Source organism: Streptopelia decaocto (assembly GCF_964273445.1).
Source record: "Streptopelia decaocto genome assembly, chromosome: 27".
Lineage (NCBI taxonomy): Eukaryota > Metazoa > Chordata > Aves > Columbiformes > Columbidae > Streptopelia > Streptopelia decaocto.
In genome coordinates, this window is record NC_138682.1 from 1,767,405 (window position 1) to 1,793,886 (window position 26,482).

The following is a 26,482-nucleotide window of genomic DNA, read 5'->3' on the forward strand; positions in this document are numbered from 1 at the left end:
TTTTAATGTAAATGACCAAACTTTATTGAAGGTTTTGGAGTTAGCAAGACTGTTAAGAAAGCAGGATATTTTACACCTCAAGTATAGTTAAGAGCTAATTCTCATGAGAATACAGTACAAATAAAAGCTAATATAAAAGGGCATCCTCCTCCCACCGTTCAAGATTTCATTATTTGTAAAATATATGAAGTCAAGTTTAAAAATGTACTAAGCTTCAATGCTAGCAATCAGAAAGTTTAACTCTTCCAAAGGTTTTATTCCAGAGATTCTTGCAACGCAGCGGAATTTCACAGCCATAACGGAAAGATTGACGGCAGCTTGATACAAGTGAGATTTCAAAGTCGTCGAAAGGCCTTAAAAATATCATCTGCAGTTTCAAAGGAATGATGATGAACTCCGAGTAAACAAAAACCAAAAGACAACACCACTTCAAATGCGTATGAAATGCAAAAGTAATGCCCTGCAGGCTACTGCCAAAGTGTTGACTTGTCCTCAAAGAGATCTGTCAATCAGCACAGCTTCTGGATTAGCACTAAAATACGTACGTTCCCGCGACAGGCACACCATTCCAGTCGAAAAGAGAAAAATAAAGGGATTTGGGAGCCTTCAATTGATCACAGACAGGTTTGAGAAAGAAAAGCCACATTCCACTCTGTTTAAGATGCCTTCGTTGTTGGACACTAAGCACATGTTTTCATTATTAAAAAAAAAAAAATCCAGTTGTGCCCTTTACATGTATTAAAGTGCATCAAGTCACCACTTGGAAAGCAGGCCAGAAAGTCCCTTTGAAATTGGTCCCTAAGCGCTGCAGTAGCATCTGGAGTGGTAAAACAGCGGTCTAACAACAGCCTGTTTCACAGCACCATGGCGAGTACAGTGAAATTCCAGAAATTGATAGTGAAATACATACTGAAGCTCCAAGAGGATAAGACGGTAGGAGCACAGAACAGCTCTGCTCTCGTGCTGGGGACAGAGTTACCTGTTGAAGCTGTCCCACAGCCACAGCCTTGTTTCCATGCGCCTAAATATACTCTTTGCAGGCTTCTGGAGTATTTTTCTAGTTGAGATAATTTGTACAGAGGATTCCCTTAATGTCGATGTGCAGTATAGCATCGCTTTTGTGGAGGACAGCTGTTTGTTAAAGCTAAAATCACCAATTTAAAAAGGCCCAGCACCTTGCAACAAGTTTTCTAGTAAAAGGCCAATTTATTCTTCATCATCATCTTCATAGTAACGATTCCGTTTGATCTGTTCTTCCACTGACAGATCTTCCATATCTTCACCCTCCCAGAAACCAACATCTTGGGATTTGCGATTCTGGTTAGGAGATGATTCCTTAGCAGTCAAGACATTGGCTAAGTTGGAATGTTTAGGAGAATTTGGCTCAAGGAGTTCTTCACTTGGAATTTCCTGCTCTTCCGTGGTGTGTTCTTCCTCATCTGTGTCTGCATTCACCTGGCCATTTTCTACAAGATTGTGCTCCGCTGTTTTGATACCAGCCAGTTCCCGTTCTTCCTCTACGTTTTGCTCTTCAGCATTCTGGATCTTCCTATTCTCAACCTTCTTTTCTTTTTGCTTTTTGTCTACCATGACCTCTCTCTCCAGTTCCTCACTTCTTTTCAGCATGTCTCTCTCTGCCTTAGGAGGAGAAGATGAATTCTCTGATTTTTGGCCTTTCACAGATACTGTTCTAAACGAGGCTGCGACTGTAAAGGGACGGCTCCTTTCCTTCAGCGAGGAAGATCTTCTTAACTTTTTGAGATCCAGATCCACGTCCTCCAGCACATCTGGCTTGGATGTCTCTTCTTCCGGGGGCCATTTGGGTTTGAACACTTTGATGCCCTCATCTAAGGCACTTCCCTGAACACTTTGGTCAGACGGAGGCGGCCAGGCAATCCTGAGCTTCTTTGTCTCTGCTGGTCTCTCTTCTCTTTCAGGCAAAGCCGAAGCTTTTGCTTCCATACTTGCTGCCAGAACTCCAACTTTTGCAATCGGGGCGTCCTCTACTCCTGAGCTTTGCGGATTTTCTGTTGCATTTACACCATGGACACTTTTCTCTGGGGATTCTTCACATTCAGTTTTGCCTGCCCATAATTCCTTATGCTGTTTGTGTCCAAAGCCTTCATCATAATTGCCTTTAGATTTGAAGAGCTGATTGAAGTGAGGCTTGCAGTAAATAGTTCCTCGCAGAGATGCGTATGTCCCAAGACTGTTCAGGAAAATACAAAGTCAAATGTTAGTATTCTGTGTCTCAGCCACCCAGAGAGGTGTATATTTTATTTATGTTACTGATCAGGTTCAATTCCAGTCTCCCCACGTGTTCAGAAGAGACAAGCCTTCAGCTTTCATGAGATTGTATGGCTCTCTTTTCAAACATCAGGTGTTCTTTACAAAGCTGAACATTATATTTTTCCCCACCTAAAAGTACATAAAGAGTTTAAAAATAGACTGTACCAAGTGTAAAAGCCCCTGGCAGGACTAGGACTGTATCACCACTGCTACACTCCTCTCCAGTTCACTGAATTATCATTACCTTCAGCTCAGCTAAGCCTGGATGGCATCACAGGATCACAGAATCACAGATGGTTTGGGTTGAAGGGACCTTCACATGTCACCTTACCCACCCCTGCCATGAGCAGGGACATCTTCAGCAGCTCAGGGTGCTCAGAGCCCCGTCCAGCCTGGCCTGGGATGTCTCCAGGGATGCTTCAGCCACCACCTCTCTGGCCAACCTGGGCCAGGCTCTCACCACCCTCAGGGACAACAATTGCCTTTTATCCAGCCTAAATCTCCTCTCTTTTAGTTTAAAACCATCACCCCTTGTCCTATCACAACAGGCCCTGCTTAAAAGTCTGTCCCCATCTTTCTTCAGGCCCCTTTTAAGCACTGAAAGGCCGCACTAAGGTCTCCCCGGAGCTTCTCTTCCCAGCTGAACACCCCAACTCTCTCAGCCGTTCCTCCCCCAGAGCTGCTCCAGCCTCGCATCATTTCTGCGGCTCCTCTGGCCCCTCTCCAGCAGGTCCAGGTCTGTCCTGTGCTCAGGACCCCAGAGCTGGACGCGGTGCCCGGGGGGTCTCACAGAGCAGAGCAGAGGGGACAATCCCCTCCCTCCACCTGCTGCCCACAGGGCTGGGGATGCAGCCCAGGGTACCACTGATCTGATACCAGCACATGTTGCTGGCTCATCCAGCTCAGAAGGGGAACCTACACATCCTGGACGGCAGCCGAGCAGAGCAGCGTGTTTACCTGAGTTTACTGTTGCAATAGGAGCAGCGGAAACAGCTGATGTGAAACACCTGCTTGTTGGCAAGGAGCCTTTCCATGGGGTACACAGTCTTCTGACACCCAACACAGGTTTCCTTCATTGGCAACTGAAATTTCTGCAGGAAGAAGAGAAAGCTTGTTAACTGGAAAATGAATCAGCCGCTGGGGGACTTGGCTGGGTTCATGCAGAGTTCTCAGAAAAACTGCAGCTATTCACTTTCTGCAACTCAGTGCTAATTACGGTAGAGCGGGTTCTGGTGGGCAGCGAGTGAGCAAGAGGCTGTGGCAGGATTGCTGGGGTTTGACAGCCTGCCAAGGTTTTGCCCCAGTGCATTCCACTGCTGCAGCATCACAACTTGAACAACGGTCGAGAAGGAACAATGAAAATACCAGAACTTTGACTGAGCCAGCTCCCAAACAGCTGTCTAATCTATTTCTGCAAAGTCATTTTTGCTTGGTAGGAAAATGATGAAGAGCCATTCAGGTAAATGATAGGCAGTATGAGACTTATGGAAGTAAAAAAATAGTATGGAAAAAGAGCTGAAATAACCTCAAAATAAAAGGTGGAAGGGGGAAGGAGTGAAACAGGCTGCTCAGCAGTTTGAAATTATGCATTTTTGCTTAATTCTTAAAGAAACAGGCAATGGTCTGAGCACAAATGCAGGCAGCAGGAAACTCTTCTGACTCTATTGGTAAGCAACGCCAGTTCTATCGCAAAGAAACTCCACTCAAGTTTCAGGACACGCAGCCCTCAAATTCACTCAAGACTTCAAGTGAGGAGGTTAAACAGCTCAAATTGTTTATGTGTTCACTAAGAGAATTTCCTGGGAGTTTACTGCAAGAGTAAACTGAAATGCTGAGGAGTCAAGTGTCACTGCCGCGCTGCATGGGAACAACTTCACATTTTATTTCTCTGACAGCATCAAGGAAGCAAGTACATCGTCTGTGAAAAAAGGTCACTTGATGCCATTCACTTCTTAGAATCCTGGCCCATAGCGAATACACTTTAAAGGCAAAATTAAATAACTTAGAGTTGAAAACTTGGCAATCTCGGGCTGTGTTGATTCCAACTACTTTAGCAGCAGGGTAAAAAGTGCCTACGCTCCGTATCTTGGGTCTGCACGGGTACTTTGGTATTGTAACTTTTCTTTGACAAAGAGTTACCTGCCATGTACTTACGAAAAAGCTTTATGGAAAAATATGATGGGCCAAATAAAAACAGGAAGGTCACAGGAAGACATAATTACAGCAATTTATTTATAACGGACTAGAAACAATGGTCAGGCAATAAAAGTTACAATAGGTGAGGGACGGATTGCTGAAGACAGAGCCAGCTCAAGTCAGTTGGTCACAACCATAAAGTTTGCTGCCAATTTAATTCCAGTTTAATCGGTATTTCAATTTTGCTAAGGCATTGCTTGACATTAGAGTAGATTAAAGTTCTAATGACAGCTTGACCACCAAAAGTTCAGAGTTCCTTTGGAAAAAATATTCCCCATTTCTAGGTGCTGCCAAAACTGTATATGAATTCTGAATTTCGAGTCTAAATGAAATCACAAACGATTAGTTTACTGATGCAAACAGAAATCTAATCACCCACGTGTTCCACAGGGAGCAAGGCAGCAACAATTTGGTTGCCCATCGGGAATTAAATCGCCCTGAAATGTCAGTTTTGCGAGGTGACATTAGGGCGCTGGCGTGTGCTCTGCAATGCGCATCCCCAGGGAAGAACGGGAACTTACTTGGATAACGATCAGCCCTACGGCTGATGGAGAGGCCTTTGGGGTGTGAAGAGAAAGGAACTCCAGGCATACTACAAATAGGAGCTACAGGAGGAAGGCGAGGCCCAATAAATACAAAAAGACTGGAGAGAAAGCTGAGAGTTGAGCTCACATTAGGAGGGAAGCAGAAGGCAGGAGTAGAGGTTAGGAACCGAGAGCAGGAAACAGAAGCTGGAAGAGACAAATTGGAACCTTACATGAATAAACAGCATCTGGGTTGCTATCTTGGCGTCTAAAGCACTAACAAGGTAGAGCACTAAAATGGTTCTAATACTAGAGAGAGCACAAAGGACCAAGAACACAGGTTGTGTGCATCTGAGACTACAGAAAGGCTACAGGCAGCTCTAATCTGGCATTAATACTCCAGCACACGAGGAAGCCGCATCTCGCTGGGCTTCGGGAGGTCAGTGCTGCTCCTCCCAAAGATGAGGAAACAACAAAAGCCCAGTTGTTTCCTCAGGAGTGAGCCAGGAAGTCTGTGGCAGCCCAGGGAACAGGCATCCTAACTGCAGGCAGCACACATGACATGCACAGTGTGATCAAAACCTTCAGTACTGCTGTATCTCTAATAACATTAGCAAATATATTCCTACCCAAGAAGTTCTTCATCTGCTTTATAGCTCCCGCTAAAGAAAACGTAACATTAAAGACTCATTACTCAGAACACCAAACTCAATCTCTGTGGAGTCACCACCTTACTATAAAGTTGCTCCCACTTGCAGTTACCCTGGGAGCAGCGGGAAGAGGAGGGTGCAAAGCCAAGTCCCTACTGCAGGCTCTAAAGTGAGTTGGTTTTAACCAGCACCAATGGTTGAGAAGAAAAGGCTGCTTTACCTTCACTGCTTTAGGCAGAGACGCATCCGTCTGGCCAGCTGGTTTAGAACCGGAGTTTTGCTGCTTTGTGCTCACAGGTTTCTGACCTTCTGTCTCGCTCTCCAAGTTTTGTCCAACTAAGGGAGCGGAGGAGGAAGAAAAGGCAATGACAATGATTTTAAAACTATGGAAACCTCCTAAGACCAAAGAGCAATCCTACCAGCTAAGGGCTAACACATCTGCTATTAAACCTTTAGACCTTGATATTCAAACATGATCATTGCAGCTTTTCTTATTTACCAGGAAAGTTAAGTTGATAATGTAAAGAAAACTAATACAGGGGAATCCAACATCTAACCTGCAGGAACCGTTCTTCGGTTCTTCAAAGCGCTCGTGTGTGGGCTTGAATTTAGGTGTAAAGCAAAGGCAACATGAGAACATGGTTACGCACTTTACTGAATAAGACCTTGTGTATCTCTGGACAACACCAAAGACATTTGGTAAGTGTCCTGCATTAATAATTAAGTACTTCAGCCTATAGTAGTTGCCAGAGCTGTACTTAAATGTGTTCAATCACAGCAAACGAGTTACAGATGTCTTATAATTATAATTGCAAATGATCCACCCAACCTGAAATAAATTCTTATCAAGTTGGAGTTAGGCACGGGACAGATTTTTAGTACAAGACAGCTTTCATTTGGGTCCAATTCATCATTTGACAGGATAATTGGTAATTGGTGCTTCTCCTCAGCCACGGCCTTTGCTCCTGTTGAGGCAGGAGAACAAGGACCTACCATTGCCGTCCTCTAGAAGAGCAGAGTGGAAAGCCAAGCTGTTCTCCCCTCCAGAAACCTGCAGGAGAATATGAGACAATGAACACCTCTGACCTTCTGAAGTCTCAATAATCATGACCACAGCAAAACAGGCAGTTGGAAGCACTGAACAGGAAGAGACTGGTCACACTGGGGTGCACATGAAGCTGCTTTTGTTTCAGAAGGCACGAGGCAAAGTCCAGCTGACTGCCCAGGATGTTTAGACATCTGACGTTCTCAGGTTGAGACAAGATGTAACAAGATGAACTGCAAATCGTCACTTTAATGATTGAAAGGTCCATTGCAAGCAACTGAAGTTTGCAAATTAATGAGGTAATGAGGAGACAAGTCACTTATATTAACATATTCCCACCTACTGAAAAAAATAACACCAAGCGCTGGGAAGTGCTTCAGCATGGCCATGTGTGGCAGAATGCAAATGATTTTAAAACTATGGAAACCTTCACTTCCTAAGACCAAAGAGCAATCCTACCAGCTAAGGGCTAACGCATCTGCTATTAAACCTTTAGACCTCAATATTCAAACATGATCATTCTAGCTTAGGGGAAAGCTAGCTTTCCCCTCTCTCCTTAGATATGGAAGGAGTGGACACATCTCCCTCTCTCTCTGCTGCTTGGGGCCAACAGCTTCTTTTGTTTGGCCCCAGAGCCCCCTGGCCAGGGCCGTTAAGAGAGAGGAGAGGGAGCGCCGAGGCGCCATGGCCAGTGTGGGGGTGTTTGGAGGCTTCAGGGGCACCCACAGCCAGGGTGGGGGTGCGGAGAAGCTTCTGGAATGCCCACAGTCCATCTGATCAGGCTATAAAATGGGATTCTCGCCGAGGCTCTGCCCCTTGCGCGGGTCTCTTGGAGTTACGAGCTGAGCCGCTGCCGCCACTGCCCCCCCGGGACGGAGACTCCGCTTGTCCTGCCGCCACGAGTGTGAGTAAACTAACCCTCGCGGGACTGCGCGTGTATCTACTTTCCATACACATCTGCACATGTATTTATACTTTCTGTGCACATTTGCACACGTACTTTCCGTGCTCAATATGAGCACGTGTACAAATTAATCCTCGCAGAATCGCGAGTGTATCTTCCTCCCGTGCTTCCACATAAGCACGTGTAACATTCCATGCACATTTGCACGTGTATTTCCCCTCGCAGGATTGCGAGTGTATTATAAATCTACCCCCACAGAATCACGGGTGTACACTTTCCGTGCTCACTACGAGTACGTGTGTCCCTTTACAATAACCCCACACCGTGTCCATGCAGTGTGGACTCTTCCCGGACTCAGGCCGGCTCCGGCGTTGTTTTGGTGAAGCCACGTCCATGCACTCTCTGGACCGCCTGTTGTATTAGTTGCTGCCCCTTCATAATTTTCCTCAACTGATATCCGAACCTGTATTCAAGTCCATTTTGCAGTGCTACAACCCCGTTTCTCACCGGTTTAATACAAGTTGTTTTGGACCCTGTTGTCCCTTAAACTAACCTTGAGGACACCGTGGCTGTTGAGTCACACATCTGGCTACTACATCTTCCACAGATTCAGTGTGAAAAACGACAAGTTAGAAAGTTTCTTTCATTTCCTTTTCCCCAGAGGATTCCCATTTCTGACATTACTAGTAGCAGTTTTAATTAGGCTTGTTTCCAAAGTTCATCACGTCATTTCATAAGGACAGTCCCGGCTCTCAGCGCCCTATTCAGCTTCTTTATTGCACCTGGACTCTTCAACAAGTCCCTTCCCAATTACAGCCGAACACAAGACATCTCATTCAAATCTCCCCTTCAACAACAGGGATATGTTCTGATTTAACAGGTGTTCTTTTAATTAACGCACCTTTGAGCGCAGAGCGGCCCTGCCCAGCCGCACACAAGCTGCTCAGCTGCCGGGAGGAGCAGCTGAAAGCAGCACTTTGGCCCCTTGCCCACCAAGGCTGGAAAGCTCTCAAAGCCCCCCTGGCATTCGGCTGCCACGTGCTGGGAACGGCTGGGACACACAGTACCCCGGTTCTTATTCAGCTACTTTTATCCCGTCTGCTGTCCCCGGTTTAGCCTACAAAGGCTTGAGCGTGCTTTATTATCTCTAATTCACAGAGTAATTTAGTCTCAATTTGCAGCTGAGGCTCAAAACTGGGAGCAAACCCAAGCTGGCGTTCTCAGTTACCTTCATCAAAATTTAGCCGCTAAATGCAGAAGAAACAAGGACAAACTCCTTTTACTTGTGTCACGCAAACCAAAAAAAAACCCAACACAAACACCAAAAATCCACAAATAAAACAAATACAGGCACGTCATTACTGAAAGAACAGGGGAACGCCCCAAGAAAACTTAAAATGTGTCTCAAGATATTCTCTAGGACTGCTTAAAGTCTTCACAGAGACTTGATTGGTTATAATTCTGATACAGTCTAAAAAACAGTCTAAAAATCAATTTTAAAAAATACATATCAGGAATTCTGCAGCATGTCAATAACCTGCTCGTATTCCATTTCTAGATGGCATGTGGAATAAGTCCACCAGCTGTGCTTCTACAACAAGTTTTGGTTAAAGTGAAGCCCTTGAGCTTCTCCAGCGTGAGCATCTTACCTTGTCCCCATCCTGACGGGACACGGAGTCCTCAGCACCTGGCGGCACATTCTCCTTCTGCTCACATCTGTAATTCTTGCGGTCACTGTCACTGCCTTGAATCTCATTCTAAAGAATAAAGCGCTTGAAAGTTGACGGGTTCTTTTCCCCTAGGAATGTACTTGCTTTGTTTTTCTTAAAATCTTTTAAAACTCTTTTCCTAGTATATACAGTGATAAAAGAAAGGCCATAAAATCTATATGAACTTGGTAAGTGATACATACTAATGAAGAACTATGATGGGGCTGTGGAATTTTACCGTGCTCCATGGAAGCAATGCCAGCACTTACTGAGGGGTTTCTTCTTGAAAAACTGACTTGTTTAAGAGTTCCACAAAAGAATCTTTCAGACTTCAAAAGAAAAACCCAGTGAAACCTCGTGTTTTCTTTATTGCCATAGGATACAAGATAATTGGAGAGAGACACGTGCCTTTCACAAGGCATCTCCTCTGTAACGAGGAAGAGAAACGACCAACTGCCAGCACCAGCGTCTTAGCGGATTTTATAAACAGGTCTGCACAAAACCAAACACCTCTAACAGGTATGTAATTGAATATTACAATTCAAATGTATTAATCTCTAAACATGCTGTCCATCGTCTCACCCTCCCCTTCCCGCATCACTTGCAATGCATAGAAACCATTGCTCATCAGCCAGACTCTAACAAAGCGCCCAGCAGTTTAATCCAGGCCTAATTACCCCATGTGCCCTCAAAAATCACAGAATCCCAGAATGTCAGGGGTTTGAAGGGACCTGGAAAGCTCACCCAGTGCAATCCCCCCATGGAGCAGGAACACCCAGACGAGGTTACACAGGAAGGTGTCCAGGCAGGTTTTGAATGTCTCCAGAATAGGAGATTCCACAACCTTTACCTTGCTGAAATCCAGGGTTGCAATTCTGCTCGCTGTCCTGCTCCTGCCACATGAGATCCTGAACTCCACCATCTCATGGTCGCTGCGACTAAGGCAGTTCTCAACCTTTACCGCTTCAACCAGCCCCTCCTTGTCAGTGAGGATGAGGTCCAGCAGGGCACCTCTCCCAGTCGGCTCCTCCACCCTTTGCATCAGAAAGTTATCGCCAAGGCACTGGAGGAACCTCCTGGACCGTGGCTGGTTGGCCGAGTCATCCTTCCAACAACCATCAGGGAAGTTCAAATCCCCCAGCACAACCAGGGCCTGTGACTGTGCGGCTGCTCTCAGCTGTCTGGAGAGGCCTCATCAACTTCCTCACCCTGATCTGGTGCCTATAATAGACGCCCACAATAGTATCACCCCTGCCAGCCTGCTCCTTAATTCTCACCCACAGACTCTCAACTCGCTCCTCATCCGTGCCTGGACAATACTCAACACATTGTAGGTGTTCCCTCACACAAAGAGCAACTCCACCAGCACGCCTGGCTGGCCTGTCTTTCCTGAAAAGGACACAGCCATCCATGGCCACATTCCAGCCATGTGTGCTGTCCCACCATGTCTCCGTAATTGCCACCAGGTCATCATCTCCTGCCCTAACACAGGTTAAAGCCCTGCCTGTAGCACCATTCCTGGAGCCAATTGTTCACAGAGTGAATTTTTCTATTCCCTCCCATATCATCACCCAAAACTGGAAGGAGGGAACAGAAAATCACTTGAGCCCCAGACTCATCTCCTGATCAAGTATCTGCAAAACTGGCATAAGTTCATTTACTGCAAGAATCGAACTGGGTTTGGATAATGGGTGAGAAGAGTTGAAGGGAGGTGAAAGGCAAAAGGGAGGAAAACTGACTGGAGATCAGCAGGCCAAACCATCAGGGTTCTATACATTCTATGACACTGAAAGTCGCTCCATCTTGCTGTGCCTCAGTTTCCCTCAGCTTCTAGCTAATGTTGAATACAGGATGGAGTTTGGTTGGTCGTGTTGTTTTTAAACAAACATGCAGAGACCTACCAACATGCAGAAAGAAAAAGAATGCCAGCTATGTTTCAGAAGGGTTCCAGCAATTAATTCCTTGGAAAATTTCCCAGATTACTCCAGGAAGATGCAAATACTTATTTCTTCCTGCAGTAGGTAGAGGCAAATCTTCACTAGAAATTACTCCTACGGCCACAAAGGAGATGGCATTATCTTCAAAGAGCCTGGTTTCCATAAGATCTTCCGGCTGGGACAAAAGTTCATTTCTACGCAAGCCAAAGAACGGACTCACCGTAGTGCTGGGGCCGGTGGAGCTGCCCTGCTTGGACACGGCTGCCTGGTACTTCGCCAGCCGATCCTTGATCGACGTTTCCGTCAAGCGAGGCATCTCCAGGCTCTTCTTGCTCTCGGCCTTCTCTGGGCTGAGCGCTGGACTATTATCTACAAGATGCCCCAGAAAAAGAGCTCCATAAATAAAGGGCGACGTTCAGCGACACCAGCAGAGTTGCCTACAGAAAGATTTACAAATCCCATCCCTTCACCGCTCCCAAGACCATAGAAATTCCAGATCTGAAAAGCGCAGAAATGCTTCAAAAACTTCTGCTCCAAATCTCGCCATTAATCCAGCAAGTTGCAGAAGTAGTATCTTCACCAGATGCAGCGTCCAGCCAGTGGTCTCAGACATAATGAGAGCAAATAGTTTTAACCTTGAAGATTGTTTTACTGTTATTGTCAAATGCAAGCAGCTGCTACAGTGGCTAAATGGAAACGTACCCAATTCCTGTAGCGGAATCATTGTCAAAGTCTTTTGGGGAAAACATGGGAAGCGAGGAAGGAAGTCGCACCTGCCACTTCCACCTCCTCTATGGAAATGATTTATCACGACATGTTACAGGTGAGGATCTCAAGAACAAACACGTTATGAAATAATTCCCTTTAGTCTCGCAGGATCATTTGAGGCATCTGGTTTTAACTCAAGAGGAAAGAAATAGGTGCCCATCTCCGGACTCTTAGAACTACGCCCCATTTCTTGCCATCCATCTCTCACTTTTGCTGTCAGACGTTAGCAAATTGGTTTCAAAAGCCAACTCCTGTGACCGCTCTGCTATCTGACTTCCTTCTACAATGGTCAGGTCTCCAGTAACAGCTTAATTGTCCAATAAAGCATGATTAAAAAAAGACCTTTCACTAGCTAGTGGCCTTGAATGACTAAAAAGCTGCACGAGTCATTAAGGTCCCTCTTGGGGACAATAAACAATCATAAGCAGTTCTTGCCGTTCCCGTATCGCTCAAATAAGGACACAACGTGCATCTCTAAACAGCAAGATTAATATTAGCCATAGGCTGAAAACACAAAAGATTGTGAATGCTTTGTTAAAAGAGAGTCTCCAAACATATGAAAAGGACATAATTTTGCTCAGGTTGTAAGTCTGTCTGTAATTACCCGTGGCTGGAGAAGGGATGAGAACGAAAGCCAGAGGGAAGAAGGCACATGGTCTGGCTGTTCACTACCTTCTCAATTAGTCTATTAGAAGCGGTTCTAGAATTAAGACACAGGAAAAACCAGGTTCCGTTCCTGAACTCACTGGTTATCTCCTGTGCCTCCGTTTCCCATGCTCAAGGGTATAATGCTTTAAAATCCACAGCAGGACTTAAGTCACTAAATGTGATGTTCCCACAGGCCTTACAGATGGAAGATGGCTGCGCTTCCCTCCATTTCGGAAAAAACAACCTCCCCAAACCGCGAGCTTTACTGACCTGATGTACTACGGCTCTTCTCCCCTTGGCCAACATCGAAGTCCTCCGAAGAGAGGCTGTTTTCAGAAATCCTCCTGCCCCCCGCCGGCTTCCTGGGCTCCCTGGGGACCTGCAGAGACAAGACCCACCTATCGGCTGCTGGGACAAACCCAGCTTGTCGCATATAATCCGTTAAGATGCACAGGTGTCACTAGCAAATCTGCTTTACTGGAATAAACAAGTCTAGCAGGTGACATCTTATTTAACCAATATCAAGTTTGATCACAGAATACCTGACCCTGTCACCTGGAAAACACTTTCTTGGAGAGGGCGGCGGATGCGCTTTGACCAGTTATCTTTGTGGAAAAGTCAGAGAAGCACAGGACTGAGCTATCACAAGTTCACACTGATCTGCAGCGACAGGAAGGAGAATAAATACTGTTGTACTAAAAGTTATCTAAAGTTACTTGTTTTGATTTGGATAGCTCGTGTGTTTCGTACCAAATAATTCCCTAATTAGGTCTGATAAGGCTGAAGCTTAAGCAGGAGAGTGCCAGAGATAAATATTCTTGGATATCCCGGATAATCAGTCTACACGAGGCCGCGGTGCTGGACACAATGACACAGATGCTCTGGCCTCCTCAATCTCATTTCACACTCATTCATTGAGACCAGCTCCCCAAAATCTAACGCTCAAAGAAACTGCGAAAAGACATTTCAGCAGCTTTAATAAATACTCATGAAGTGCAGAGTTTAATTTGACTTCATCAAGGTGAGTTGTTTGCACACCTGAAAGTCAACCTATAAAATACTAGAAGGTGATAGACCTTTGTTCCCTCCCCGGGAAGAGTTAAATCAGAGGCAGCTGGAAATGCAGATGGAGGTTAACGCAGGGAGGTTTGGCAAGATGCTCCAACCACACATCCCCCCGCCCCAACTTCCAAGAAGTTTCTTAACTGCCGGTCACCAAACTGAAGGAAATTCCAAAGATATATTTTAACAGAACTGCACTGTAAGATAATCACTGTGAAAAATCAGGCTGCTTCGGCACACAAAATCTCAGCTTCACCAGGAAAAGAGAAAGCAGCTGGAAAGCCTCTTTTTCCATTAGCCTGAGAAATATTTTCTATTTCTGTGGTTTAAGCCTTCGGTAACTTTTCTTGCTGGAAAAGAGCTTAGCTATGACAAGGCTTTTCCTTCCCCGGAGTGTGTCCAGGGTTCAGTTTGGGAGTGTCTGCACACTTGTACGGACTCGCAGATTCCCCATTCTGCGCAAACTGGCCTTCGATTACTCTTATTCTACCTGTGTCTGCTTTTATGTCACCTCCAGCCCACAACTCAGACACTTCTCATTCCAAGGGTCTCACTTTTGACTGGTGGACAAAGATGATTATTGGCAGAATACACTTGAAGACAAGATCCTTTGAGGACGCAAACCCCATGTTTATTACCCACTTGAGTATCTTGACACAGAATCAACACACTGACCACTGGGTGATTATAGTGACACCTTCACCTGGAGAGATCCCTGACTCCCAGTCTTATTCATTTCCCCCTCAGTTTACAGCCACAACTCCCACGTCACAGCCTGTAAATGAGATAAAATACTCACGTCTGGAAAGCCCCGAGGTTCTAAGACAAAAGAGGTGGGTGCAGAGGCACCACAAACAGCGTTCACAGCGTTTCGCCCGCGGCGCAAAGAGTCGTTGGGCAAGAGACCAAATAAAAGCTACACCTACTCCATTCAGTACTGACTGTGTCAAATGTGACCTCGCACACCACGTTGGCTACGCAAGACAGTAAGTTTTTACCTTAAAGGAAAACCAGAAACCAACCTGGAGGGGACTTTTAAAGAAGTATTTTAGATCTGCTTGCTCGCTCTTCTGATCTTCCTTGAGTCCGCTGTCGCTATCACTTACAGGAAGAATTCTTTGAAGCTGATAAAAGACCTGATGTTCAGCCTTAGCTTTGTGCTGAGCCTATTTAGACCGACATTCCTGACTATAACACGGTTAGTGCATTTTTTTCCAGGAAGACACAACAAATTAAGATCTGCCTTGTGTCTCAATTGCAGAAGACGGAGCAAGATCTGAAGGACTAAATGAATAAACTAGGAGGTTTTGCTCATAACCCTGAATACAGGTTTCTTTAGGGCGGGCGATTGAGTCAGGAAATCCAGGCTCTAATCTGGATTCTTGTCACAGCCTTGCCCAGCAACCAGAAAAGTCCTTTTATCTTTACTGCCATGAAGTTACAGCCACTTCGTTTATACAGATGTTTGTCAGCAAAGCTCTGACAGCACTTCTACCTTAAGTCTTAAGAAAATACCAAGGAAAAGGGCTGTTTCTCAGCTACATTTATGGTTGGACTCGATGATCTTAAAGGTCTTTTCCAACCTAAGTGATTCTATGACACCTTGTTGCACTTAAACCAGGGGTTTATCAATGGGCAGAGCTCATAAATGAAGAGGCAACTTGCAGTTACCCAAATTGACACCATTGCTTAGTGAAAAAACCCCATAGCTCCAAACACCACCCGCAGATAAACTCCCAGAACCACAGATCTTACCATAGTGCTTTCTAACTACAAAGACACCCCCTCTGATTTATTCCCCAGGTGAAGATAAAGTCACTTGGAGCCCATCTGCTCAACGGTTCCTTCCTGTGGAATCCAGCCCCATGGACCCTGCAGCAGGAGGTGAGAGCAGCGCTATCGGGAGATCGCGATAGCGCGACAAAACCCACCAAAATCCTCATGAAATCGCGACATACAGCCCCAAAACTCACTTTTTATCGCAGAAACGCTCATGTGAAGCCTGTAGTCAAACCAACTTTTGTCCCAAAACGTGCTCGTTTTGCTCAATGCTGCAAGAAAACCACTCGCAGCCAAACAAAGCCAGAACTATAGGAAACTATGAGAAAACTGGAAAATCCACCAGCATCAAGGCCCCGGGACTATGTTGCAAGTCACCAGCATATGCAACTCATTTTCTAGTTAAGCAATTCTCCCCCGGGACACAGTCTGCAGTCCACATGCAGGATCAGATTTCATGAGCAGTTGTAGGAAAATGCAAGCCCTGTGCATTTGCAAGTCAAAACTCGTGAAGGCAGGAGCTTGTCTGGCTATCTCTGCTTATTTTTTCCCCCCGTGAGGATTCTTTTTTCGATAAGAAACATTTGTTAAGATAGGAAGATGAGAGACCAGCAGGAAAAGATGGGAGTATTTCACAGCACATATCTATGTGCATATTCTGTGACTCACATACTGATAGATATATAAAAACCCCTCTGAATTCTGGCAGCGCTTCCATCTCAACTGTACCCGCCCGGGACTGTTGAGCTCACTTCAAACAGTTATTCTTTTATATATATAAAAATATATACATATATATATATATATTTACACAATTCATGTTTACATAACTCATCTTAATCTTCAGAAAATACATAAACCACCCCAACTTAAAAAAGAAAACATTCCGTACTTATTTTTCTCTTCTAGCCCCTTCACGGGCAAATTAACTTTACAATCAAAAATAGCACAGCCCCAAGCACTCTGCACATATTTGTGTAGCTCAAATAAGTTATTAACACCAGCTTCATTATGTTTCAAGTAAAACAATGCCTACAACTATTTGCAGAGTCAAGAGTTGGGAGCCACTCCCTCCACGGACTTTTCTTGGTGCCGGAGGGGCAGCGGAGTTTAGTTTCTCTCAAGATCCGAAGGGACAGACCCTTACCTTGCTCTGAGCCGCTTCCCCCTTCTCAAACATCATCTTGAGCTTGTTCAGCGGGACGCTGTATTTCTCGATCTTCCCCGAAGAGTCGGCGCTTTCGCTGCCTTCGGGCTTTTCCACGTCCCTGGGCTCTCGCAGGCAGTTTTCCATTGGAGCGCTCTCCACCGAGTGGCTTCTGGACGTCGTGCTGTCCCCAGCGGGACAGGGCTGGATGCCCGAAGGGGCCCGGGTGGCCGCGGTGGCACCAGCCCCCGGGTTTGGCTCCGTCCCTGGGGGGGACGTGGGGCTGCTCCCCGCTGCTCCGGCGCTGCCGACCTTGCGCCGAACCTCAGCGCAGCTGCTTCGCGGCGTTTCCTTCGCAGGCTCCTCTCCCAGCGCTGGGTTCTCCCACTTCTTCTTGAGTACGCTCAGATTCCCCCTTCTTAAGTGAGGGGGAAGATTTTCTGCGCTCTGCAAAGAACAAGAAGTTAATTCCAGTTATGTGGCTGATGAAGCATTAAAGCACTTCCTTTCTCCGCCAAAGGAAGTTCAAGGCTCAGCGCTGAGCGCAGCTCTCTGCTCTTTCAGACAGCTGTGAATAGTTACAACTGTGCCACATGGAGAAAGCATCCAGGATAGCAGAGGAAGGAGGGGGGAGAAGAGAAAAATCAGGAGCTAAAGCAGGAAGTGAGCAAACAGGATGGCCTTATAAGGAAAAAGGGAGTCCAGCTCTAATGAGTTAAATGCCACACAAAAGGCCTGAATCCACATATGGGGGAGTGGGGACCAGAATCCACACGTGGGGAGAGGGGACCAGAATCCACACGTGGGGGAGTGGGGACCAGAATCCACACGTGGGGGAGTGGGGACCAGAATCTACACATGGGGAGAGGGGACCAGAATCCACACGTGGGGGAGTGGGGACCAGAATCCACACGTGGGGAGAGGGGACCAGAATCCACACGTGGGGAGAGGGGACCAGAATCCACACGTGGGGGAGAGGGGACCAGAATCCACACGTGGGGGAGTAGGGACCAGAATCCACACGTGGGGGAGAGGGGACCAGAATCCACACGTGGGGAGAGGGGACCAGAATCCACACGTGGGGAGAGGGGACCAGAATCCACACGTGGGGGAGTGGGGACCAGAATCCACACGTGGGGAGAGGGGACCAGAATCCACACGTGGGGAGAGGGGACCAGAATCCACACGTGGGGAGAGGGGACCAGAATCCACACGTGGGGAGAGGGGACCAGAATCTACACGTGGGGAGAGGGGACCAGAATCCACACATGGGGAGAGGGGACCAGAATCTACACATACAGAAGGGGACCAGAATCCACACGTGGGGAGTGGGGACCAGAATCCACACGTGGGGGAGAGGGGACCAGAATCTACACATACAGAAGGGGACCAGAATCCACACGTGGGGAGTGGGGACCAGAATCCACACGTGGGGGAGTGGGGACCAGAATCTACACATGGAGAAGGGGACCAGAATCCACACGTGGGGAGAGGGGACCAGAATCCACACGTGGGGAGAGGGGACCAGAATCCACACTTGGGGGAGAGGGGACCAGAATCCACACATGGGGAGAGGGGACAAGAATCCACACATTGGGGAGAGGGGACCAGAATCCACACGTGGGGAGAGAGGACCAGAATCCACACGTGGGGAGAGAGGACCAGAATCCACACGTGGGGAGAGAGGACCAGAATCTACACATACAGAAGGGGACCAGAATCCACACATGGGGAGAGGGGACCAGAATCCACACGTGGGGAGAGGGGACCAGAATCTACACATTGGGGAGAGGGGACCAGAATCCACATGTGGGGGAGTGGGGACCAGAATCCCCCCGAGGGTCTCCAGCCCCAGGACACGCAGGCAGCAATGCAGGCAGCAATGCAGGCAGCAATGCAGGCAGCAGCACCAGCAGCCAGAGCGGGGCTGGGTGGGGCTGCAAACTCTGCAATGTCTTGCAGCTGCTTCAGGACACAACAATTAACAGCCCTTCCAAAAAGCTCCAGATGAGCTCTCAGAAGCCCCTGCTTTGCTGGAGCTGTGTATTGCTACTGTCAGTTAACAGTAGCGTTTGAGTTACAAGAGTCAATGGCAATACATGGAGCAGCAGTTCCTCTCGTATTCAAGCGCTTTTCAGGCTCGTTTTGCTTACGAGTCGTTACCTCTCCCCGGAGTAACAGAGCGGCCCGTGTTTGATTCATTCACATCTCACACCAGCCACCACTGCGCTGCTGTTCTGTCCCTTATGGAGACCCCTACGTATCGAACCCACTGCAAGTGGAGCAGGTCTGCAAGGCTTATAGGAATTAAACAGGATTAGCAGCTATATTAGGATTTAAGTCTCTCACCCTATTACTCTTCTGGTCACATTTTGAACACTGCTTTGCAAATTAACTTGAATCCACCTAGACTTCAAAAAAAGATCGGCTTGCTGACCGCGGTTATAAGAAAGTACTAAAGTTAGAAGGCGAATGTTGGAATATAACAGAAGTACTGAAATTGTGCAGCGGGTTTCCACAGGAACATGTCTGGATGTGGCACCTGCGGGGTCCCGGATACTTCACACCACCAGCCATTCTTGCTTGAGTTTTGCCTGTTCCCTGATCACACAATCCATGAAGAAATTGTAAGACTGGAGAGTAATTTTTAGAATGCTTATTTTATCCCGAACAGGAAAAGAATGACTCCCCGAACACTAAAGAGATCGAGGCAGCGTGGTCTGACAAAGACTGACTTACCCAGATATCCTGAAACTATCGGTAGGCTTTTTAAATAAAAACTAAACAGAGGATCTGCTTACACAAAAACCTGCAATCGCAGTGCCTGGTGTGCCGGGCAGCGTCCCCTGACCAGACCAGGGCGAGCAGTGCAGGTACAGAGGGAATGTGAGGCTGTACCGTCCAGAAACAACGACGGTACCATCCAAAAATGGTGGCTGTACCATCCAGAAACGATGTACCACCCAAACACGATGGCTGTACCATCCAGAAACGATGTACCACCCAAACACGATGGCTGTACCATCCAGAAATGAGGTACCACCCAAACACAATGGCTGTACCATCCAGAAATGAGGTACCACCCAAACACAATGGCTGTACCATCCAGAAATGAGGTACCACCCAAACACAATGGCTGTACCATCCAGAAATGATGAAGGTACCATCCAAACATGATGGCTGTACCATCCAGAAATGAGGTACCACCCAAACATGATGTACCACCCAAACATGATGGCTGTACCATCCAGAAATGATGAAGGTACCATTCAAACATGGTGGCTGTACCATCCAGAAATGATGAAGGTACCACCCAAACACGGTGGCTGTACCATCCAGAAACGATGTACCACCCAAACATGATGGCTGTACCATCCAGAAATGAGGTACCACCCAAACACGATGGCTGTACCACCCAAACACGATGTACCACCCAAACACGATGGCTGTACCATCCAGAAATGATGTACCACCCAAACATGGTGTCTCTCCCCCACCCAGGGGTGTCTGGAGCCCTGAAAGCCCTTCAGAAAACATCCCCCTTAACGCATTCTCCAGCCATCAAAGACACACGTTAGATTTCCGAGAGGCTGGCAGCTTCGCTTAAGCAGGCTCTTGAACCTGGTTAAGAAAGGCAGAGGTACCACACGACCGCCGGCAGCTCAGGACAAAGCGGTGAATATTCAAGTGTGCGGTTGACTCCTTGTGCTCAGGAGTGAACCAGTGACTCAACACATCGCTGTGGGCAAGGCGCTTGGTTTTCCTCCCTTTCATTCACACCGGGAAAGGGCAGGAGGAGCGAGTCAAAAGCAAACACTCCGCCTAAGCCAAGTTTGCTGTAGGATACACGGCAGCGAGTTTGATATTCACCAAATCAACCGCCACAGCAACGCTGCGTGTAGCTGATCTGTTCTGCTTGCATTGCATGAGCTGACCTGTTCTTATTGCCCAAAAACAAATACTCACACTTCTTTTCTTCTCAGCAGTGGCTTCTTCAGCTGCTTTCTGATACCTTCAAGATGCAGGAGAAAAAGGAAAAGAACAGTTTTTAGCCAGAATAGTGAATGCTCTTGAAGACAGGTATGAATTCCCCCCCCCAAGCACTTCCCAGACCTCCCGAATAAAAGCAGAGGCTGGAAAACCAGCAGCAAATAACACCAGAACAATGCAAAGCCACTGATACATTTTAAGTCACGCCGTTTACAATAATAGCACACATTAATATTTTTCATTACCCAAGCACTCTAATTCTCCAACACGGTTTACCTTGGAATAGCTGTATTGTCTCCGCCACCCAGCTGTCTGCTGTGCCCCCTTGCAGGAATAACTCAGCTATTTATACAGCAGCTGCGGAACCGTAACAAATTACAGCTTGGCATACGCAGAAAATCCACATAAGTGCCAGTTTATTTTACTCCGCTGGGTTGTAAACGGCACCGATTCAGCAGTTGCCTCCCGAGCAGCTGAACCGTCCCAGCAGTAATCACAGCCCTGCGCAGATAAGCCACCCTGGATCATGAATCAAAGTCCTTTAAGAAGCTCTAGAAAACTCCGGGCAACCTGCAGCCCACGCCAGGGCTCGTCAAAGGCGCTAATTGGTCGGATGGGACGCGTTGCGCTGTTTGTAAGCGGAGCGCTGCTTTTTAAAGAGATCACCCAACGTCTGCTTGGGAAAATGATGTTTGTGTCTCTCTTATCTGTGGAATTCTGCTTTTGATACAACTGGGAATATGTTACAGGAAGTAAGTGATGCACTAATATAATAGTCATTAGCTTCAGACTAAATAATTGCTGGTATCAAACCAATAACTAATGCATATCACAGGCTCAGTTCCTTCAAGGAAAAAGGTCCTTATGTGCAGATCCCTGCTTTATTACTAATTTTTCTTTATATCAATTCATTTTTCCCTGATGTGTATTATATCCTCCTATGTAGATTTCCCCTCTTGTTACGATATAAAGTAGACAAATTGCACCCTTAATTTCTGCTCTTCAACCTGCATTTACTGTACAGACCGAATGCTAACGGAGTGTAGCTGGCCCTCTTGAATCAATACAAATATATTAACCTATGTCTCTGTGCTATAAAGGGTCCAAAATTTGCGTGTGACGTGCTGCGAGATGGACTTATGGAGGAAGAGGGATCAACAGAGACACGGGGATGAGAGTGAAGAACCGCACTGAAAACAACCCGGGGTGGCCAAATCCCCATTGGCACCGCTGGTCACATCTCTGCTCTGACAGAACTGACCATCTAAACACTATCTGGAACAGAAAAATGTCCTCATAATCAAATATTTAGGTAACAGCAATTTAGAAGAACTCTGCTCCTCCCTGCGAGTGTCAGTGTTGGCAAAGCCCGTAAGCAGGACGGTGTTTTCCCAAGGAACCGACGCTGCTTATGCAGCGGGACGCCACTTGATTAAGGAATAGCAGTTTGGATTATTTCCAGTAAGCCCTTTTCAAAGGATTATCAACATCTAGCAAGATGACCAGGTTCTGTAATCAAGCTTCAATGAGTGAATAAATTACCTTAACAAGAGCGGTCAAAGCAAGCAGCTTTTCCCTTGGACACAGTACTTAAAGGGTAACTTAAAGAGTCCAGATTGCAACTGTCTTTCCCCTATAGACTTCATAAAGTTTCTCCCACACTCAAGATTTCAATACTGCAAAACTCCATCGCAGTGAGAACGACCATTTCTAACTGGTCTCCAATAAACCGATAAAGCGCTACCGCTACATTTTATAGTACCAGGCAGGAAACGCCGTGTTAACAGAGAAACCTGCGTAACATTCTGCGATTCTGCGTGATGAAATGGCAATAGCCTCCTACATCCCGCTACTCTGCCCTCAAACACAACTGCAATTTGTAGTTGGACAGAAAACATTCTATTTTCTGCCAGCAGAAAGCAAAAAGATATGATCATCCTGAATGCTGAATCAATATAATGTCAGCACTAAAATTTGCCCAAACCAGAAACTCAAATGCCTACGGAGCTGCGTTATTTTTAAGAAGCAAAGCAAGTGTTGGTGGTGTTGAGGGTTCCAGCTGTGAGTCTCAGGGCAGCTGGTGCTCAGCAGCCTCCAGCACTTACTTGGAGAACCGCTCCAGCAGGGCCGACGACTTGTTCCTGTTGACTAGAGAAAGCTCTTTCGCAGTGATTTTCAAAGACTGTGAAGTCCACTGTCTTCTATTAAACGGGGACGGCTCCATCGTATTGCCAATACCTGTTCAGGAAGGAAGTAGAGTGTCAGTAATACGAATTATGTGAGCAGAAAGGTAAATCACAAAGGGATTTTGATACTCAATCACCACCCAGGTGCTCCCGGCGTGCTAGAGCCACCGAGCCCTGATCATTCGGGAATGAATCCCAGAGTGTCAGGGGTTGAAGGGACCTGGAAAGCTCATCCAGCGCAATCCCCCCATGGAGCAGGAACACCCAGATGAGGTTACACAGGAACCAGGCGGGTTGGAATGTCTGCAGAGAAGGAGACTCCACAACCCCCTGGGCAGCCTGGGCCAGGCTCTGCCACCCTCACCACGAACAAGTTTCTGCTCAGATTTCAGTGGAACCTCCTGTGTTCCAGTTTGCACCCATTGCCCCTTGTCCTGTCCCTGGTTGTCACCAGAAGAGCCTGGCTCCATCCTCCTGACACTCCCCCTTTCCATCTTGATCCCCAGGAATGAGTCCCCCCTCAGTGTCCTCTTGTCCAGCTCCAGCGCCCCAGCTCCCTCAGCCTTTCCTCACTTGCTCCACTCCCTCCAGCATCTTCATCGCCCTGCACTGGACTCTCTCATCTCGTCCATCAACCAACTCAGAAAAAAAAAAAGGATCATATTAAAACTATCATTTCCTCTGCAGATGCCATTGAGATGGTGCCGCTGATAAAACACCGGCCACAATGAGAAGCCTCAAGGCAGGAGTGAGACGCGCTGTGATTGAGGACGCGAACGTGAAGCTCTGTGTTTCCTCCGGGCTCCAGGAAGCCCTAATATGCCCTCTCTTGTTCTGGTTTCTAAACCAAATGTGCTGGCGTTTATGTAAGAAGGCTGGAGTTATGAAACCTAAGAGGATGTAATTCCTATGCAAACATTTTTCATTCACTCTTGTGCTGTTCATTCTTAACGCAGCAGCCGCTTCCTCTGGGAGCTGAAACGCGTCTTGTGTTCAGGGAGGCAGCTGTAAACCTCGCGTTGCCATCGCCATCAGTTACCTAAAGGAATAGTTTTAACTACCCTGTCCTGTTATAAACGGGAAGAGATGTTGTACAGCTTCTCCCCACAGAAGCCAGCAAGACTATATCAGATTTTTATGGTTTTTTACATACTTAGTTTCACGGAGGAGGAAAGGAGGGGAGGTTAATTTAAGGAGTTCACTGATAAGACCAAAATAAAGCTTGTGGGGCAACGCCTTTCCCTTTTTCCCCTTTCTTTTATCCCCGTCACACAATGCCCGCAGCAAGCGCACTGACCATCCTGCAACGCCAACACCAGGCAGGCTGAGCTCTTTCGCACGTTTTCCATCCATTTCCTTAACTGATTTGCACCGTGGAAGCCTGAGCATAGGTCGCACTGTAAAGGGAAGCACCTTAAGACGACTTAAGAACAGTCAAACGTAGGAAAAGAACATATTTCTGGAATGCGGCTGCTCAGAAACGACAAAGACTCGGGATTCTGTAACGCCTCAGCCCAGAAGAATTTGGCTGCGGCAAGAACTGAGCTGCAGCAAGCGGCATCTCGCTGGCTCCGAGTCCCAGCGCTTCCCTCCCCGCTGCTGCAGACAACACGGAGACGGCGCTGTCCTGGGGGCACAGGAGGAGATTGAGACCTTCTCTACCATTCCGTAATTCACCTGATGTCACGGAGAGAACGCCACGCCGTGCCAGCACGCGTTCTGTCGAGACAGCGATTTAGATGGCGCTTTGAGATGGACAGTCACGCTGGATTTTCGTGGAGATATTGAAACATACTGGAACTCATCGGCGTTACAGTTCCAGTTGCGGCTTCAGACCCGCATCTCCCGCTCCGGGCGGTCCCTGAAGTGCTGCCCCTTCCCATGGGCACGAGAAACTCGGATACTTTCTGAAATTCCGCCTTTAGCACCGAGTTCCCCTCGTCTGTGAAGCTGCAAACTCTCCATGTGGCTGCCTTAAAATAGTTATCGACCCGTGCCAGCTGCACAACGATCACCCGCAAAGGAAAAGCATCTCATTAGAATATAAGAGGAGCGTGCAATTTTCTCCCTTTTTAAAAAGCATGTTGCACATGGAAATAAACGAGCACTTCTATGATTACAGGACGCCGTCCCTCGTGGGGATGCCCAGCAGCAAGCATTTAGCATACGGATTTAATAAAGCCACAGAAATACATAGAGATTACAGAAAGAATTGACTTCTGAAAAATACGCCCCCATTCAAAAGAAAATGTGAATCGGCTGTGTAACGCTACCGTTTAAACTCCGCTTTATGATTAATCTTGAGCCAACAAGAGATCACCTGGAGCCCCACTCTGCAGTTTAAATGGCCTTTGACAACACGGAGCCCGTTCTGCCGGGAACAGTCGCAGGGTTTCACTATTCCCTTGGCAGAGATAACAGGTCGCTCATTGACACACACCTTACAGCTTCAGTAAAACACCAAGACAACAAAATCCAGCTGAATTGTTCCGAAAATAAGCCGGGTTTGATGCCCAGACATTCCACTGCAGCTCTTTGTGGACGCATTTTCTCCCCATTGTTTTTGTTCCGTTTCCCTACCATTTTCTCCACTAAAGCCACATTAAGACAATCAGGCCTGTTTTGGCAAAAAAAAACCCTCTTTATAAAGGCAGCAGCTACTGCTCAGATGTTCAAATGGAAAGTTAAGAAGCATATTTGGAATCTTAGTCACTAGAAAAGACAGAAACCAGAACACTGAGATGCCCTGAAACTCGTGCTCCCACATTTTTAGCACCATTCCACATCCTTAGCACTTTCCCCTACGTTCATACTTCCATATCCAAATATCTCTGTCCTTTTTTTGCTGCTTCTTCTGAATAATTTATTCCAATCCATTTCAGGAAATAGCCCTGTATCGTACGTATTAAGATTTAAAAGAGGTCATGAGCATCCTGCACATTGCAGGAGGGGACGGGAACCCAGAACAAGGTGTTGAGAGGAGCGGGGCTGAGATTTAACCACAAAATGCACCAAATCTGGTGAAATAAAAGTGAAATAAAAACCCGCATATCTGCATAGGTCCTGAAGGAAGAACTTTCTATAGGCGCCTGCCCCAGAGTGGCACAGGGTGGTTTATTAGAGGTGGTTAAAGCGTCGGCAGGACCCTGTGACAATTCCCGACAATTGCAGAGGCGGCCCCGCATCCCCCCCCGCACCGGGAGCACCGGCCGAGCCCTCAAACACCTGACGGGCCCCGCACCGAGCAGCGGCGGGACGGGGCTGGCCCGCCTCGCCCCCCCAGCCCGCGCCAGCCCGCAGAGCCCCCGGGCCCCCCTCCCGGGGGCTGGGGAGGGGGCGCCCGGCTCCGAGCTGCCTCTGCGGCGGGTCCCGGGCTGCGGGCACCGGCACAGCCCACGGCCCAGCGGGAGCCCCGGGAGGAGATCCCGCTCTGAGCAGCCCCGCACCGACAGGACCCCCCCGTCCCGTCCCCGCCGCCCGCTCGTGCCCCCCCCACCCCACGCACCTGCGGCGGCCGGAGGCGGGTCCCGCACACCTGTCGCGGCCGAGGCGGTGACTGCCCCTCCGCGCCAGCGGCGGCGCTGGGCACCCGCGGCAGCCCCGCCCCCGGCCCCGCCCCGCCGCCTCAGGACACGCCCCCTCGCTGGT

The 26,482-nt window shown here is 47.6% G+C and overlaps 1 protein-coding gene across 3 annotated transcripts; it reads right to left on the bottom strand.

Moving 5' to 3' along the window:
* Positions 1–26,434, bottom strand: LIMA1 (LIM domain and actin binding 1). 3 transcript variants are annotated; one of them, XM_082073438.1, is made up of 11 exons: positions 26,340–26,434; positions 22,754–22,886; positions 20,625–20,670; positions 16,659–17,105; positions 12,941–13,049; positions 11,475–11,623; positions 9,258–9,365; positions 6,653–6,710; positions 5,880–5,995; positions 3,247–3,380; positions 1–2,209 (listed from the first exon to the last, which is right to left on the bottom strand). In XM_082073438.1, the coding sequence occupies exons 2-11, from the start codon at positions 22,870–22,872 to the stop codon at positions 1,207–1,209; spliced, it is 2,289 nt and encodes a 762-aa protein (XP_081929564.1). In that variant the 5' UTR covers positions 22,873–22,886; positions 26,340–26,434; the 3' UTR covers positions 1–1,206. The 3 variants fall into 3 exon arrangements, with proteins under 3 accessions (XP_081929564.1, XP_081929566.1, XP_081929565.1); XM_082073440.1 differs by lacking the exon at positions 16,659–17,105; XM_082073439.1 differs by lacking the exon at positions 9,258–9,365.
* Positions 26,435–26,482: the final 48 nt, after the last annotated feature.